The sequence below is a fragment of the Anoplolepis gracilipes genome, chromosome 6 (assembly GCF_047496725.1).
Source record: "Anoplolepis gracilipes chromosome 6, ASM4749672v1, whole genome shotgun sequence".
Classification (NCBI taxonomy): Eukaryota; Metazoa; Arthropoda; class Insecta; order Hymenoptera; family Formicidae; genus Anoplolepis; species Anoplolepis gracilipes.
In genome coordinates this window covers 2,866,368-2,882,538 of record NC_132975.1, presented here as the reverse complement: position 1 = coordinate 2,882,538, position 16,171 = coordinate 2,866,368, and the positions used below count along the sequence as shown (strand labels likewise).

Here is a 16,171-nt window from a genome sequence, read left to right as displayed (position 1 = left end):
CCTGCCCTCACCCCCCCCCCGATAAAAGAAGTGGGTGGTGTGACAAGGTCACCAGGGGCAAACAGCTGCCCCTGCAAAACAATCGGTGCCTTTCGGTGCCACCAAACGCTACAACGTTAGGGCTCCCGGTCTCCCCACTCGACCGCCTCTCTACTCTACTCGGAACCGAGAGTGGGAGGCCGGCCAACGGGTATATAAGCCGGCTCGGCCAGAGAGCCGGCACCTAGTCCTGTCCTGATCCCTCCTCGAGAAAGTTCTCTCGAGGCTCCAGACACCAGCGACTATCCTCTACCACGATCCTCCGGACAACAAGCGTTCTCGTTGAATCGACCGGGCGTCCCCATCCTCCGGACAACGAGCGTTCTCGTTGAACCGACCGGGCATCCCCGGCCTCTGGCCCCGTGCACGAGATTGAAACCGTCCGTTTCCGGACGCCAACACGCAACCCGCCCGTCTTCAGGCGACCAGAAAGAGAGAGAGAGAGAGTCGTCCACCGCCAGGACGCACGCCACCGACCGAATCGCCGAGCCGTCCGACTCCAGGACGCCACTACCGAGCCAGGGCTAACACCGACGGCCCAACTGTATATACCGCCCCTTGTACATATTTCCCCCGCCACTGCAAATACCGCATCCACGAATGAATGTACGATAATAATAAACTCGACTAAGCACGACTTACGAAAAGAGGAGTCTATCACCCGCCATGCCTGTCCTTCTCCCGAATCCTGGAACCGACGAACTTGTCCGAGACATCGAGAAAGGCGAATCATTACACACTTAACTTTTCTAATATTTATCTCTCCCTCCTCTCCCCTTCAGCTCTCTAAATCCTTCTCCCAACTTTTATCTTCCTTTTCTTCCCCCCCGGATTCCTTTCCTTCTCTTCCAACTCAGAACAAACATATTCCCAGAAATGATCGCGACAATAATAACAATAGTAAACTTGGTACTGACAACCAGAACACAATTTACAAATTTGACTTTTATAATAGATTTAAAGATAGAGATAAAATTAAGAACAAACACACCCTCCTTCCCTCTTCCTCTTCCCCACATGTTCCTTCCCTTTCTCAACTCTCTCTTCCCTCTCCTTCTCTTTACGTCTCTCCCAACAGAAGAACTCCTAGCCACTTGGGTAACGGTCTCGGCTCACTATCTTCCCCTTCCCTTTTTCTTCCTCTCTTCCCTTCTTTCCTTCTTCAAATCTCTCCACCCATAACACCCCTTCTTCTTTCAACCAAATATTTGAAATTTTAGATACACTAATGAATAAATTGGCTCCCTTATTAAAATTACTGGGTATATATGATGAAGCGGCCCAGTTGTTAAGCTCTTTCTTGCATTCTCTTTCTGTCGCTACCAAACCCACCCCTCAATCCCAATAAGCTATGTCTAATTTCTATGTCTATGTCTAATAACCTTTGTCTCCTTTCCTTCCTCACTTAAAATTATCCAATGGAATTATCGTTTGTTACTCAGTAAGGAGGAGACTCTCAGGGACTTGGCCCGCGGATGTGACGTGCTCACTCTCTCCGAGACTTGGCTCTGTGCCGACTCTTACTTTTCTCTTCCGGGTTTTAGTATTTTTAGAAAGGACTCGCCCACCCGTCGTTCTGGGGGTCTCCTTCTTGCTGTGCGTGATTCGCTCTCATACACTCTCTCCAACAATAGCGTGAACTTTGATGACAGACTCACCAGCTTGACTATTACCATTTACCTTCATTCTTATGACCTTGCCATCACCTCTCTTTACCGCCACCCTCAGGGTACTCTCTCTTCACAGGAATACCAAACTCTTTTATCCTCCTATGGCGGTTCCTGCGCGAAGTTCCGCTGTCGTGTTCGTTCGCTTCGGTATTCGCAAGGGAAGAGGCGCTGGTAGAGATGTACCGAGACACAGTACGTAGTTTGATTTGACGAAGATTTATTATTCCTCTATCTTTACATGTATGATTATTTACACGTGTGCTGAGTATGAGTATGTACAAATGGTGTGAGTGTTTTTGTGTGGGCCCTGAAAAGGGCCGGTGTGGTTCGGCGTTAGCCTCGCTCGCTCCAAAAGATGGAGGGCCTGGTTTTTGTCCACTTGAGCGTGGAACGGGGCTTGCAACTATTGTTGTTGCAGTCTCTAGTTAGCTCCGCCTTGGTCGTGGTGTAGGATCCTATCTCTGTCTGCGTGGCCGTGGATCTCGTGTGATCTTCCCACTATGATGCGGTTGATCTCACGGATGCGTGGCTTTGCGTGGCTCGCCCCTGACTGCTGGGCTGGCTCTGCATCCCGCGGCGACGCAGACGGCGGTTGCCGTCTGCGTCGCCGCGTCCCGCAACGCCACTATGGTAGGCCTTCAGGTAGGCGACCCTGGTGGTGGTGATAGCCTGTCTGATACTCCCCACGGTATGCTGGGTGAAGTCCAGCGCCGTACTCGGACGTCCCACGTCGTCAAGAAGGCCCTTGGTGGTCGTGTCCGTCTTATAGATGGCAGATCGATAGGGATTAGCCTCCACGGCAGCAAGGAGAATCCTACTCGTCGCGGCCGCTCCTCCGGTGCTGCTGGATAGCCGGCCCTGGTGATCGGGGCGGGTATATCGGCCGAGGGATCCTGGAAGGATTCGGTTTGCGCAGCGTGACGCTCTGCACTCTCAAAAATAACGGTTCTGGTTTCGCTTGATGCTAGTCGCAGAATGGTCGGTCGCTCCTTCACTCGTCGCACTTATATACCGTACGGACCGTTTTCCGCTCTCGGGTGGTTCCCTGGCTTGCGCTGCGTAGCGCCGTGTCTCCATCGTGTACTAGGCGCACGAGCCGCGCTCGGCGGTTTGCGCGCGCGAAGGTGCGTGTTGTGCGGTTTGCTTGCGCGAAGGCGCTTGTGGCATTTTGCCATAGCCGCCACACTCCTGTTGCTCCTCCTCTTACTCAATCGTTTTGGGCGATTTTAACGCGCATCATGAGGACTGGGGGAATGGCCGGACCTGTCGGAAGGGCTCTAAACTTCTATCCTCAGCATCGGATGCCCTCTTTACCTGTATTAATAACAGGGAGGCCACCTTCCTCTCACGTCCTACTCAAGCCAAATCAGTTATCGATCTCACCTTTATATCTTCGCCCCTCTTAGCAATTTCAGACTTCTCAGTTTTACCAGATACTTACCTCAGTGACTACTTCCCTCACCTCAATTAATTGCTTATTTAGGAAGAAAACTTTCTTTTTTGCTATAAACTCAAACTCTCTTCTAAAACAATCAAACAGTTTATTGTCAATTTAAACTCCTCTCTCGACTCTTTTCAGAAATCTATTTCAGAAATTTCTCCTGATTCAAACAAAAGATATAACCTCTTTTATCTTGCACATCAAATCCTGCATTCCTTCCAAATCTCTCAAACCTTTTTTACTTACCACTACCAACGAAGACCAGGATCATTCCCACTCTCCCTCCCCTCCCGCTACTCTCTCTCCTCTCCGACATGATAAACCCTCTCCTTCTTTTAACCCTGCTCCTTGGTGGAATGACACCTGCCAGGAGGCAGTTGACCTCCGGCACAGTCTTCTCGCCTTTTACAAAAAGACTCCTTCCTACAACTTTCTAGCTTTCAAAAAACAGGAAGCACTGTCGAACCGTATTTTGAAACTTGAAAAAAGAAAAGGCTAGAGAGAATTCTGTCAAGGAATCTCTCCACGCATGGCTGTTTCCCGCATTTGGCAGATTGTCAAGAGTTTTAAAAATAGGCATTTGAGAGTGTCTACTCTTTCTTCTATCTCTAACTGCTCCCCTTCACCTGGTGTCATTTTTGCTATCATCTCCTTATGTCCCCCCTCTGTTTTCCACAACTATTACAGCTCAATATCCGACTTCCCTTCTTCAACTAGATGTAGCCTCTTTTCTGCACTATTTTCCCTTGACGAACTCAAGGTAGCTATCGCTTCTAACAAACTCCGTTCCTCTCCTAGCCTCGACCAAATAGACTACAGAATTATAACATCGCTTTCCGAAGGATATCTTCTTGCACTCCTGGAAATCTATAATCTTATTTTCAAATCTGGTTCCTTTTCTTGTTCCTGGACTCACTCTCTCGTTTTTTTTATTCCTAAGAGCTCCCCCGATAGGTATCGTCCCGTCTCTCTGACCTCCTGTCTCCTCAAAATCATGGAGAAACTTATTCTCTTCCGCTTAGAATGGTGGGTGGAGTCCTCCGGCCTTCTCGCGGCTACTCATTTTGGCTTTAAAAAGAGAAGGTCCTGCCAAGATAATCTAGGGATTCTCACCACGGAGGTCTATACCGGTTTTTTTTCGGCCCAGGACACACCTTATCTTTTTTTTTGAACATACAGGGAGCGTTTGATAACATTGTCCCCAGCATTCTGATCTCGGATCTCGTGGGCCTCGGCCTCCCAGCACAGGTCTGCTGGTTTGTCTACTGCTTGACCGGCCGCAGGGTGTTGCGGTTTGTGGTCAACGGTAGTATCTCCCAACCATACATTTCTCTCAAAGGCGTTCCTCAGGGATATATCCTCAGTCCTCTTTTATTCAACATCTATGTTTCGGAGTGCAGTCGCAGCCTAGCAAAACCCTGTCGAATCTTGCAGTTCGCTGATAACATAGTCCTCTATGCCCGTATTCCTAGGTTGCAGGGATCCATTCGATTCCTCGACAGATCAGCCGTCAGACTCTCACGATTTCTCCTATTTAGAGGTTTGGAGGTCTCTGTCGCTAAATTGGCCTTTGTGATATTTACTCAGAAGAGACTGGATTTTGCCTCTCTTACTCTCACTCCGGAGGGGGTCACCCTTAAGTCGGTTGACTCCCACAAATTTTTATTCATCTGGACCGTAAACTGAACGGCCACACTCATGTGGCCTTTCTGGTTTGTAAATGCAATAAGTTAACTAACTTGCTTAGATCCCTCTGTGGTGTTTGATGGGGGGGCGGATCCCGAGTCTCTTCTCATGATCTACAAATCTCTTGTGCGAAGTTCCATCGAATATAGATGCTTCTTTCTCCCTTTCCACAATAAAAAACTGATGGAAAGCCTGGAGGTGGCTCAGCGCAGAGCTCTTCGATATTGCATCGGTGTGAGAAGCACGACACCCATCAATATACTTTATGCTGAAACGGGCACCTGCCCTCTGAAACTTCGACTAACCTACTTGACTTCCAAGTTTATCCTTAAATCCCTGGCTCTCGCTTCCAGCCTATTGGTGGACGGGCTCCGGAATCTGCGGGCTACGATCTCTGCAAACAACAACCGCTTCTGTCTCTTTGAAAGATTTCTATTCTATAGGGTCTTTGTCTCCGTCAGACATCTTGGCGACTCAGTTGCCTCGTTTTCTAACATACCAATTTTTTTATTTACTTATGATACACTGTTTCTCTTCCCGCAGACACAGATTACCCCCTCATGGGAGGTTGACAGAATGGCTGGATCTCCCTCGCTTTCGTTGGCGTTCCGCCTTATTTATTCCCGTTTTGATTCGGATAACACATTTTTTACAGACGCCTCGAAAAGGGAAGATTCTCGCTTCGTCGGTCTGGCCTTTTATTCCCCTTCTTTGGATGTCAGCGAGCTGTATAGAGCTAACGGGAATTTCTCCATTTTTTCCGCCGAATGTTTGGCCATAATAATGGCAGTGGACTACATCTTCCAGAACGACATAAAAAAGTAGCAATATTCTCAGACTCATTAAGCATTATTAACAAAATTTCTTCTTTTTTTTTTACTAAAACCTCTTTCCCCGTGGGCGGGTATTGAGACCCGCCCACTGCAGGTAAGTCCTGCAATTTTTTCCATAAGTCCGAAACGTGAAAACGCAAAAGCACACAACCACGTTCGGACGGATCCATGCCATCCGGCATCCGTCTATTGGTTGTTGTTATAGTCCGACATCAGTTGTATTCGCTAAAGTTGTCCCTCGTGTTTTGACTAACTGACGCCATCTAAGGTGTCCTCTGGGTCCATTGACTTGATGCAGACGGCCCCGCAGCTCCGACGGAGTCGGCTAGTCCCTCGCGCTGCCGTTCCGCCTCCTCCTTGGTAAGAATGACTGCTTCCGCAAATCTAGACACAGCATCCCATTTCTTCTGGCTGAAAAGCATAGTGCCGATGACCGTCTCCAGTTCAAGATTGTCACCAATTGCGCCCCGAAGTAAATCTTGATTTACGTTCCACGCGGGACAGTGTCCCAGGGTGTGGACCTCATCATCTCGTATGTCTCGGTTACATTCAAAGTAGTTGAAAGTAGTAGATTTTTGAATGCGATGCAGAAAGACCGCAAAGCATCCGTGACCTGTCAAAATTTGGGTCAGCCTGTATGTCATGCGACCATGAGACCTATCTAGCCATTCCTCAAATCTTGGAATAATCGCTTCGATGACGTGCCTGCCAGGTACATTTGGCCGATTCAACTCGGTGAGTCATCGCTCTCTTACCATCCTCTTCCTCCACGCGAACCGCCCTAACTGATCGGTCATTGGTCAACTTCGAGTCGCGAAGATGTCTGACTCTAAAATACACATTCCTCCTAGACTCGGCTACATGAATCAGTGAAGAAACTCTAGCCAATAATCACGAGACATCCAAGGAAATGGTTCTGTAACTAGCTATGATGCGAATGGCAACGGAACGCCAAATTCGGGTCAGCCTACGCAAGGACCTTTTATTTTTGGAAAGGGGCTCCCACCAAATAGGTGCTCCATACATTATAATGGAGGCGATGACACTAGCATGTAACCTCCTCTTCCCTTCACTGGGACCCCTTAAGTTGGGCATCAGCTTACCTAATGCTCGTGTAACCCTCGAAACTTTATTTTCGACATATTCGAAGTGTTCACCAAAGCCAAGTTTATTATTAATCATGATGCCCAGATACTTGATGGATTTGGTCAACCTAATCCTATCTTGACCAACCCTAATAAAGTCCATTCCAGGTTGTTTACCTCTTGGATAGAAGAGGACCACCTTTGTCTTCTCCGTTGCGACCGTGAGCCCGCAAATCTTTCCCAGGATATTGTCCGTCCTACCGTTTGCCCTCTCAATTACCTCCTCGACAGTCTCACCCACCGCCAAGATCAAGGTGTCGTCCGCAAAACAAATCACCGTGCATCCGTCTTCAGGGTCCTCATCTCTACTGCTGCATTCAAGCACTGAGTTATAGCCGATGTTCCACAGAATCGGTCCAAGGACAGAACCCTGTGGAACACCCGCTTCCATACGCAACGTCTGGACTCCCCTCTCAGTGAAAAACTCGATGTTACGTTCCGATAAATAACCAGCAATAATGCGCCTAAGATAAACGGGAAAGCGCTTCCGGACCATAGCTGCATTGATGACTGACCACGGTATAGTGTTGAACGCGTTCTTTACATCTAAGCTAACCGATATCGCAAATTCACCTCTTTCAAGGGCTGCTTCTACCGTACTCTTCATAAATTGCAAGGCGTCTATAATTAACTTGCCCTCGCAGAAACAAAACTGTCGAGATGATAAAGCCGTAAACGAGTTGTTCTTCATAACTTCGCGAAGTCTTCCCATTATGATTCTCTCAAACATCTTGCCAATATTGTTTAAGAGACAAATTGGGCGTGTCTTTGGGACACCATCATTGGATTCTCCACCCTTAGGAATCATCATCAGCTTTGCTAACTTCCAGACTTTGGGGAAGGAGCCCTCCTTCAGACAGAACAAAATTTCTTCTAGAAAAACTTATCGTAACACTATCTTATCCTGACTCTGAAAAACAAACTGAAATCCGCCTCTTTGCAGGGCATTGAGATTGACCTGATCTGAATTCCCGCTCATATTGGGATCCCGGGGAACGAGACGGCCGACAGTCTGGCCAAAAGAGCAATAGGGGAGGGCCTTTTACTAGATTACTTTCCTCCCCACTCTGACTTATATTCACACCTTCGTGAAAACTTAGTTGCTCTTACGCGTAATTTTTTGATCGAGCGATCTCGTTCTGCGGGATCCGACTACTTCCAGGAATTTGCGTTCTTCCCTCTCAGACCTTGGTTCCTGGGTGGGGATTTTGGGAAATCGACGGTGACTTTAACCAGCCGACTGCGCTCTGGTCATTATAATCTCAACTCCAGCCTCCATCGCTGCAGGATCATTCTGTCTCCGTCATGTGACTGCGGCTACTCTGATCAAAACATTGACCATGTTTTGTGGTATTGTCCGATGTACCGGACACATCGCGTCCCTTTGATATCCTCCTTACGTGGCTCCCTCTTCTCGCCTTTCCCTTTTAATGTTTCTGCTATCTTAAAAAACTCATCAATGAAAGTCCTGGGTCCCATTTTGTCCTTCCTCAAAGCACATGACATAAAATTATAGATTATGACCGATCCTTATAACCACATCGATTTGTCCATGATTGGCCGACCATTTAAAAGAATTGGATGTTCTTTGGCAACATGGTTCGACTGGAGCCAATGCCATTCAATTAAGAAGAAGAAGTCCATCGAGAAGAGATCAGGGACAGTTGTCAGATTTCGGGAGTCTTTCTTGGTTCAGAGAATAGTTCGGGAAAATTAGTATTCGGTTGAGAACTCTTTGTAATTTAGTTGATTAAATAAAGTTTATTATATTTTCTTTATATTAATTCAAAATTAATTGATTTTATTTCGCTATACCGTACGCCTTTTTCATAGCCAACTTACAAATAAGGCCGAGAAAAATTATCACACGTTCGAATTGGAAATGTTGGCGATAGTACGAGCAATTGAAAGATTCCATATTTATTTTTATGGGATAAATTTCACGGTAATCACAGACTGCAACGCGTTAGTCCACGCTGTAAATAAAGCCAATATTAACCCGCGTATCGCGGGCTGGACGCTGCTACTGCAGAATTACAGGTTTAAAGTAGCGTACCGTTCGGGGCAAAAAATGTCGCATGTAGATGCCCTAAGCCGGCAAGTGGCATTAATTAACAAATTACCGTTAGAACAAGAACTAGAGTATCAACAATTACAAGACTATAAACTACAACAAATTGCCAAAGATTTAGAATATAGGGACGAAATAAATTTATTTTATACAACAGTCTAGTTTATAAAAAAGGACCGGATAGGCCGCGATTCCCGACACGATGATTAATAACATCATCAGGATTCACTACGACGAACTCGCCCATTATGGCGCAGAGAAAACCTTTCAAAGTATACATAAAACGTATTGGTTTCCATCGATGAGAAAACGAATAAAAGATTATGTCGATAATTGCGTAACTTGCCTTATGACAAACACGTCGACCCGCAGTAACGAAGGGCAAATACAGGACGCAAAACCACCATCCAAACCACTTCAAGTCCTACATGTTGATCATTTCGGGCCGTTGCCATCAACGAAAAAAGGGTACAAACATATTTTCGCGATCGTGGATGCCTTTACAAGATTTACTTGATTATTTTCAACAAAAACAACTTCAACAAAAAAAGTCCTCGATAACCTCGGCTTCATGTTTAACTGTTTCGGTTTCCCAAAAGAAATCGTGTCGGATCGAGGAACCGCTTTTACCTCCGGTGACTTTCAAAATTTCGTGAAAAAATATAGGATCTACCATCGCAAGGACGCGGTGGCCTCACCTTGGGCAAATGGTCTCGTGGAGAGAATAAATAGATTTTTGAAAAACACCTTCAAGCGCGTGATTACTGATCTAGAGACGTGGAACGATCATATCGAAAACATACAATACGTGATGAATAATACCCACAACACGGCAATAAAAAATACGCCCGCGATGCTCTTCTACGGATTCGATCAATGGGGCCACGGAGATAGGAGTTAGCGGAATACTTTCGCGAGCTACACAAAACCGAACACGAAATTGTAAGGCACCAAATGGCGACGTCATACGTGTCATTTTATGTAATAGCGACGCGCGCAACCGAAACCATGAGCGCATGCCTTATTTCAAATATACCAGGTAAGCATAAAGGAAAGGGAAAAGCGAGAGTATAATTATTGGATCGATCGAGATCGTCGACTCTCTTTCGAGAAAGGCGGCAATAAACGGTTTAGCCTGAGAGTTTTTCGTAGATCAATTTTGTTTAAATAAAGAGATTTTCTTTTATTTCATTTTAAATCCAAGTACATCGTTTCCTGATCTTCACACTCGTGTTCCAAAAAAAGTCCTCGTAGCAGCGAATATTCTAGGGCTTTACAACGTTAGAAGTGGGATTCGACTCGTGTTCCTTGGGTGGCTCGTGACCTCTGCGATTATTTTGAGTTTAGTTTCAAAATTTGCCCGTTACATCTGGAAGAATATGAAAGAACATAGGACACGATTAGATACATTGTTGAGGGAATTGAAGCAAGAAGCTCAACGATTTCGAATAAATTTGGATTGGAGAATTAAATGAGACAGAGAAAAGTTACTCGATGTAATAATTTCGCATTTGGAGCAACATGGTCCGGTGGCGGACTTACTTGGAACGGATTTGGTTCCGGAGCAGGACGATGTCGAGACGCAAGGATCGGTTTCAGCAGAGGACAACGAGGATGGTCCGGTGACCATGCTGAGGGTGCGGCAGGCACTTACTTTGGTGACGGCTGACCTGAATTGGCACTACTTGGAGATGCAGGAGCAGCAGCAACAATTTTTAAGACGGCAACAGGAGGAGCTCGGCAATACCAGCAGTTCCTTCAACAGCAGCAAGATCAATTTGCGCAGTTGATCCAGGTCTTGAGTGCAAGGCGAGATGAAGTTCCAGTAGTGAGGGCGGAGGAGGTTCCCGTTTCGGCGGCGAGAAATGCTGGACCGGCGACGGATCGGATAGAGGCAAATTCTTCTGCGACCGGATCTTCCCAAGGTCAATCCAGGCAGGATGGGCTACTACCTGGAAACATGATTAATTGGTTAACAACTCAAATCCCGGAATTCGGAGAAACCGAAGACGAAAATGTCATTATCTGGATCAAGAGGGTAGAGGTGTCAATAATCCATGGGGCCACTAACGGAGTGACACTTCTGGCAGCTTCCAGTCGACTGTGAAATCGGCTCGACGGTGGTATGAGGTCCAGACAGAAGCAGCAGTGGAGTCTTGGATAGGACTTCGCCAGGAGCTGACGAGAATGTTCGAGAGGAAGGTTCCATTCTACAAAGCCATGCAGAAGGTCGAGGCCAGAAAGTGGATCCAAGGCAAGGAAACTTTTGACCAGTACACCATCGAAAAAGAAAACTAAAAAATTTGAGCGATAGTTCGCTAAACATAATAGGCATTGTGATAGTTGAAGTCGCGTTGAATTGCTTGAAAAATTCGAAATTTTCCGTTAATTTATATATATTAAAAGAAAATAATTTTGAAAGTGACTTGATACTTGGTCGCGATTTTTTAAATAAAAAAAAACTTACTTTGGTGTATAAACCGGCGGGTGAAGGTGAGAAGGTCAACTTGTTTACATGTTTGCCGTATTGTATTGAAAATAATCTAACAAACAACCTGGAACAAATAATAGAGACGGTTGAAATTGATTACAATGATAAGGTCAAAAAACAACTTAAAGAATTATTATTTGAAATAGAGAATAAAAATATTTTACCGGTGGAAGATGAGTATACAGTACAGGTTCACCTTCAAGATCCTTCTATATATGCATATGCACCACGACGTTTTGCGTATATCGAGCGCGTCAAGATTCGAAAAATCGACGATTTGTTACAGCAAGGAATAATTCAGCCAAGCGTTTCTCCTTATTGCGCGAGTATAAAAAAGAAAAATAGTCAAATTAGGCTCTGTGCTGATTTGTGAATTTAAATAATAGAATCGAGAAACAAAAATACCTTTTTCCTTTAATTAAAGATTGCTTGTTGCAATTAGGTAATAAGAAAATATTTACATTACTTGACTTAAAAGATAGCTTCCATCAGATTAAAGTTCATAGCGGTTCAACCAAATATTTTTCATTCGCGACGCCCAATGGGCAATATGAATACAAGTACTTACCCTTTGGCTATTCAGAAGCACCAGCCGAATTTCAAAAAAGATTGAAACAAATTCTCAACCCATTAATACGGCAGGATAAAATCGTAGTTTATATGGACGATGTATTAATTCCAACGGAAACGGTCGAGCAAAATTTTGAAATCCTAGAGAGAAGTGCTCTCTATTCTGAAATAATACAGATTCAAATTAAATTACCGTAAATGTCAATTCCTGAGAAATACGATAGAGTTTTTGGGATACACAATTTCTGAAAACGGGATAACTCTAAGTCAAAGACACACAGAAGCGATCAAAAATTTTAAACAACCGAGAAATGTATTGGAAATTCAGCGATTTTTAGGCTTGGCGATATATTTCAGAAAGTTCATTAAAGATTACGCGCTGAAAGCCAGACCATTGCAAAATTTGTTAAAGAAAACAGTGGAATTCAGTTTTGATAAAAATTGTATACAGTGTGTCCCCGAATTGGCGGATCAACTCTCGTGGGTAGATAGAGCGTGTTAAACTGAAGAAAAAAATCTTATATCATTTTGCTAAATTCGCAATAATTAATGAGATATAAATTAATAAAGATCGGCCAATCCGTGCCAGTATAAGCGCGCGGCGCGAAGAAACCTCTCAGTTGTTACTTGATACTAGACGCGCGGCAAGACATAAACGCAGAACGCACTGTACGTATCTCTTTCAGTACGCCCTTTGTACGTCCGTTGTACAGCGCTCCGCCTACTGTCTCGCCGCGCGCTTAGTATCAAGTAACAAGTAGGAGGTTTCTTCGCGCCGCGCGCTTATCCTGGCACGGATTGGCCGATCTTTATTAATTTATATCTCATTAATTATTGCGAATTTAGCAAAATGATATAAGATTTTTTTCTTCAATTTAGCACGCTCTATCTACCCACGAGAGTTGATCCGCCAATTCGGGGACACCCTGTAGAAGCGTTCGAATTGTTAAAAAAAGAACTTACCACTGCCCCAGTGCTTAAGTTGTATAATCCGGCGGCGGAAACGGAACTGCACACCGACGCGTGTAGTTTAGGCCTCGGAGCGATACTTTTAAAGAAACAGAAGAATAATAAATGGGCTCCAGTGACTATTTTAGTCAGACTACGAATGAGGCTGAAACAAAGTATCATTCGTTCGAATTAGAAATGTTGGCAATTGTAAAAACGGTAGAGCGATTTCATTTATATTTGTATGGAATACAATTCAAAATTGTTACTGATTGTAATGCATTAGTGCATGCAGTAAATCATGCGAATTTAAATCCCAGAATAGCAAGGTGGACACTCACCCTGCAGAACTACTATTTCAGTATTGCGCATCGAGCAGGGAAACAGATGTGCCACGTAGATGCACTGAGTCACAGCACAGCGTATGTAAATGCTCTCCCATTAGAAAGAGAGCTCGAATTTAGACAGTTGGCAGATCCCAGAATACTAGAAATAAGTAGAGAATTAGAGTTTGCGGACAACGACAAATTTCAGTTAATAGAAGGATTAGTTTATAAGAAAATTAATAGCGAAGTAAAATTTGTTGTACCTGACTCTATGATTAACTTTACTGCGTGCGCACCACGATAAGATAGCCCATTGCGGGACAGAAAAAACACTGAAAGGTATAAGTCAAAATTATTGGTTTCCGCATATGAGAAGAAGAATTTATGAATATATCGAGAATTGTTTTACGTGCCTAATGTCGAATAATTCACCAAATTAGTTGGAAAGAGAAACGCATTTATATCCGTTGCCTAAAATGCCTTTGGAAATTTTACACATAGATCATTTCGGACCGCTTCAGGAATCTGAAGATAAATACAAGCACATATTAATAGTTGTAGATGCTTATACTCGGTTTACGTAGCTATTTCCGACTAAGTCAACGGGATCAAAAGAAGTGATAAAACATTTAAAGTCAATAATAAATACCTTTGGGAAACCTCTAAATATAGTATCCAATAGGAGAACGGCTTTTACGTCCAAAGAATTTGAAGAATTTAATAACCTTAATGGAATTCACCATAGGCAGGTGGCAGTCGCTGCACCTTGGGCCAATGGTATTGTGGAAAGGGCTAATAGGTTTTTGAAAAGTTCATTAATTAAGACAATAAATTCTCTTTCAGAGTGGAAAGAATACTTAGGAAAGTTACAGTATGTAATTAATAATACACACCATTCAACGATAAATTGTACACCATCTAAATTGCTACTAGAGTATGAGCAGCGAGCTCATGCAGATTCTTTGTTTGCGCAGTTTACACAATCCTTGACTGATGTGGATAAAGATCTAGAAAAAGAAAGAGAAACAAATAAAGATTCAGCAGAGCGTGCGACCAACTTATTGCGTCATTATAACAAACAGTACAAAGATAAGCGTAGTAAGAGTCCGACAAAGTATAAAGAAGGAAACTATGTATTGATAAGAAATAGAATAGTTAAACAAAGCGTTAACTCGAAATTAAAACCGAATTATAAAGAGCCTTACCTTATAACCAAAAGTCTCGGAAATAACAGATATGTTGTCCGTGATATACCTGATCATAATCAGGACGCTAAACCGATGAATACGGTATTGTCGTCCGACAAAATTAAGTACTGGATCAAGCCCTTAAATTAGATACCAAATTAGATATAAGATTAAATGTAAATTAGTAAGTAAGATTGTAGTATAAAATTAGTAGAGTAGTTATGGCGGGTATTACGTGAGTCCTGCCTTCGTGTTCGTTCGCTTGCAAACGCGTGAAGGAAATGGCGGCGGTAGCTGTGGATCGAGACGTGGTATTCAGTTTGTTTTGACGTTGCTTTATTATTATCTTCTATTTACAGTTATCGGCGTGGGTATTTACACGTGTGTTGTGTGGTGCATATATACAGATGAGGTGTTGTGTGTGAATGTTTTGTGTGGGCTCTGAAAAGGGCCGGTGTGGTTCGGCGTTAATTCCGCTCGCGTCAGGAGATGGAGGGCCTGGCCTTCGTCCACTTGAGCGTAGAACGAAGTTTGCAGTCATTGTTATTGCAGTCCCGTTCCTCCTTGACAGTAGTGTGGAGTAACGTGTCCGTTTGCGTGGCTGCGGATTTCGTATGGTCTTCCCACTGCGAAGATGTTGACCGCGTGGACGCGTGGCTCTGCGTGGCTCGTTCTCGACTGCTGGGCTGACTCTGCGTCCCTCTGCTTATAAGCCCGCCGGTTGTTGTCTGCGTCGCCGCGTCTCGCAACGCCACTGTGGTAGGCCGCAAGGACGGAGATCCTGATGGCGGCGATAAGCGGTCGGGTACTCTCCAAGATATGCTGGGTGAAGTCCAGCGCCGTATTCGGACGTCCCACGTCGAAAGGAATGCCCGTGGTGGTCGTGTCCGTCGCACCGGCGGCCGGTCGATGGAAATTAATCTCCACGGCAGCAATGAGAACCCCACTCGTCGTGGCTGTTCCTCTGGCTCCTGTTGCTAGATAGCCGGCTCTGGTGATCGGGGCGGATATACCGGTCGAGGGATCCTAGAAGGATTCGGCTTGCGCAGCGTGGATGCCTTGCACTCTCAATAAAGTACCGTAAGTGTTGTATATAAGAATAGGCCATAACCACACATACCTGGAACAGCAGTCACAAGTGATACAGCAAAATGCGGTAAACTGACCACATACCGCACTATTTAAAAATTCCGCAAAAACTTCGAGACGAAGTTATAGGCCAGGAGGGCAGAGATGTAAGGCACCAAATGGCAACGTCATACGCGTCATTTTACGTAGTAGCGGCGTGCGCAACCGAAACCATGAGCGCATGCCTTATTTAAAATATACTGGGTAGGCATAAAGGAAGGGAAAATGCAAGAGTATAAAAATATTGAATTGATCGAGATCGTCGACTCTCTTTCGAAAAAGGCGGCAACAGACGGTTTAACCTGAGAGTTTTTCGTAGAATAGTTTCGTTTAAATAAAGAGATTTTCTTTTATTTTATTTTAAATCTGAGTACATTGTTTCAACATCCTGATCTTCACACTCGTATTCCAAAAAGAGTCCTCGTAGTAGCGAATATTCTAGGGCTTTTCAAAATTATGAAAGAAAGACAGGAACAACGTGATATAGATGAAGAAACAACGCGTCGAATTCGCGAATACAATAAAGCCTACTATGAAAAAAGACACAAAAAACTGTGAGTCTATAAAACAGGCGATTATTACGCGATATACAACCAAAACCGGGCAAACACCAAAAATTTAAAGCGAGCTATAAGG

General features: G+C 44.5%; 1 protein-coding gene across 1 annotated transcript; it reads right to left on the bottom strand.

The window, feature by feature from the left end:
* Positions 1-10,137: 10,137 nt before the first annotated feature.
* LOC140667037 (uncharacterized) lies at positions 10,138-14,203 on the bottom strand. Its single transcript, XM_072894668.1, has 12 exons — positions 14,114-14,203; positions 13,870-14,012; positions 13,634-13,745; positions 13,484-13,552; positions 13,236-13,380; positions 12,910-13,060; positions 11,945-12,109; positions 11,541-11,690; positions 11,353-11,440; positions 10,957-11,179; positions 10,540-10,837; positions 10,138-10,254 (listed from the first exon to the last, which is right to left on the bottom strand). The coding sequence occupies exons 10-11, from the start codon at positions 11,092-11,094 to the stop codon at positions 10,601-10,603; spliced, it is 375 nt and encodes a 124-aa protein (XP_072750769.1). The 5' UTR covers positions 11,095-11,179; positions 11,353-11,440; positions 11,541-11,690; positions 11,945-12,109; positions 12,910-13,060; positions 13,236-13,380; positions 13,484-13,552; positions 13,634-13,745; positions 13,870-14,012; positions 14,114-14,203; the 3' UTR covers positions 10,138-10,254; positions 10,540-10,600.
* Between the last annotated feature and the right edge of the window lie 1,968 nt (positions 14,204-16,171).

Bases quoted from the DNA above. Each gene is read 5' to 3' on its own strand.
- LOC140667037 (XM_072894668.1), bottom strand. From the start codon at position 11,094: ATGGAACCTTCCTCTCGAACATTCTCGTCAGCTCCTGGCGAAGTCCTA. The intron at 10,838-10,956 runs GTTAGTGGCCCC...TCATGTTTCCAG, and splicing joins GCTGCCAGAAGTGTCACTCC to GTAGTAGCCCATCCTGCCTG.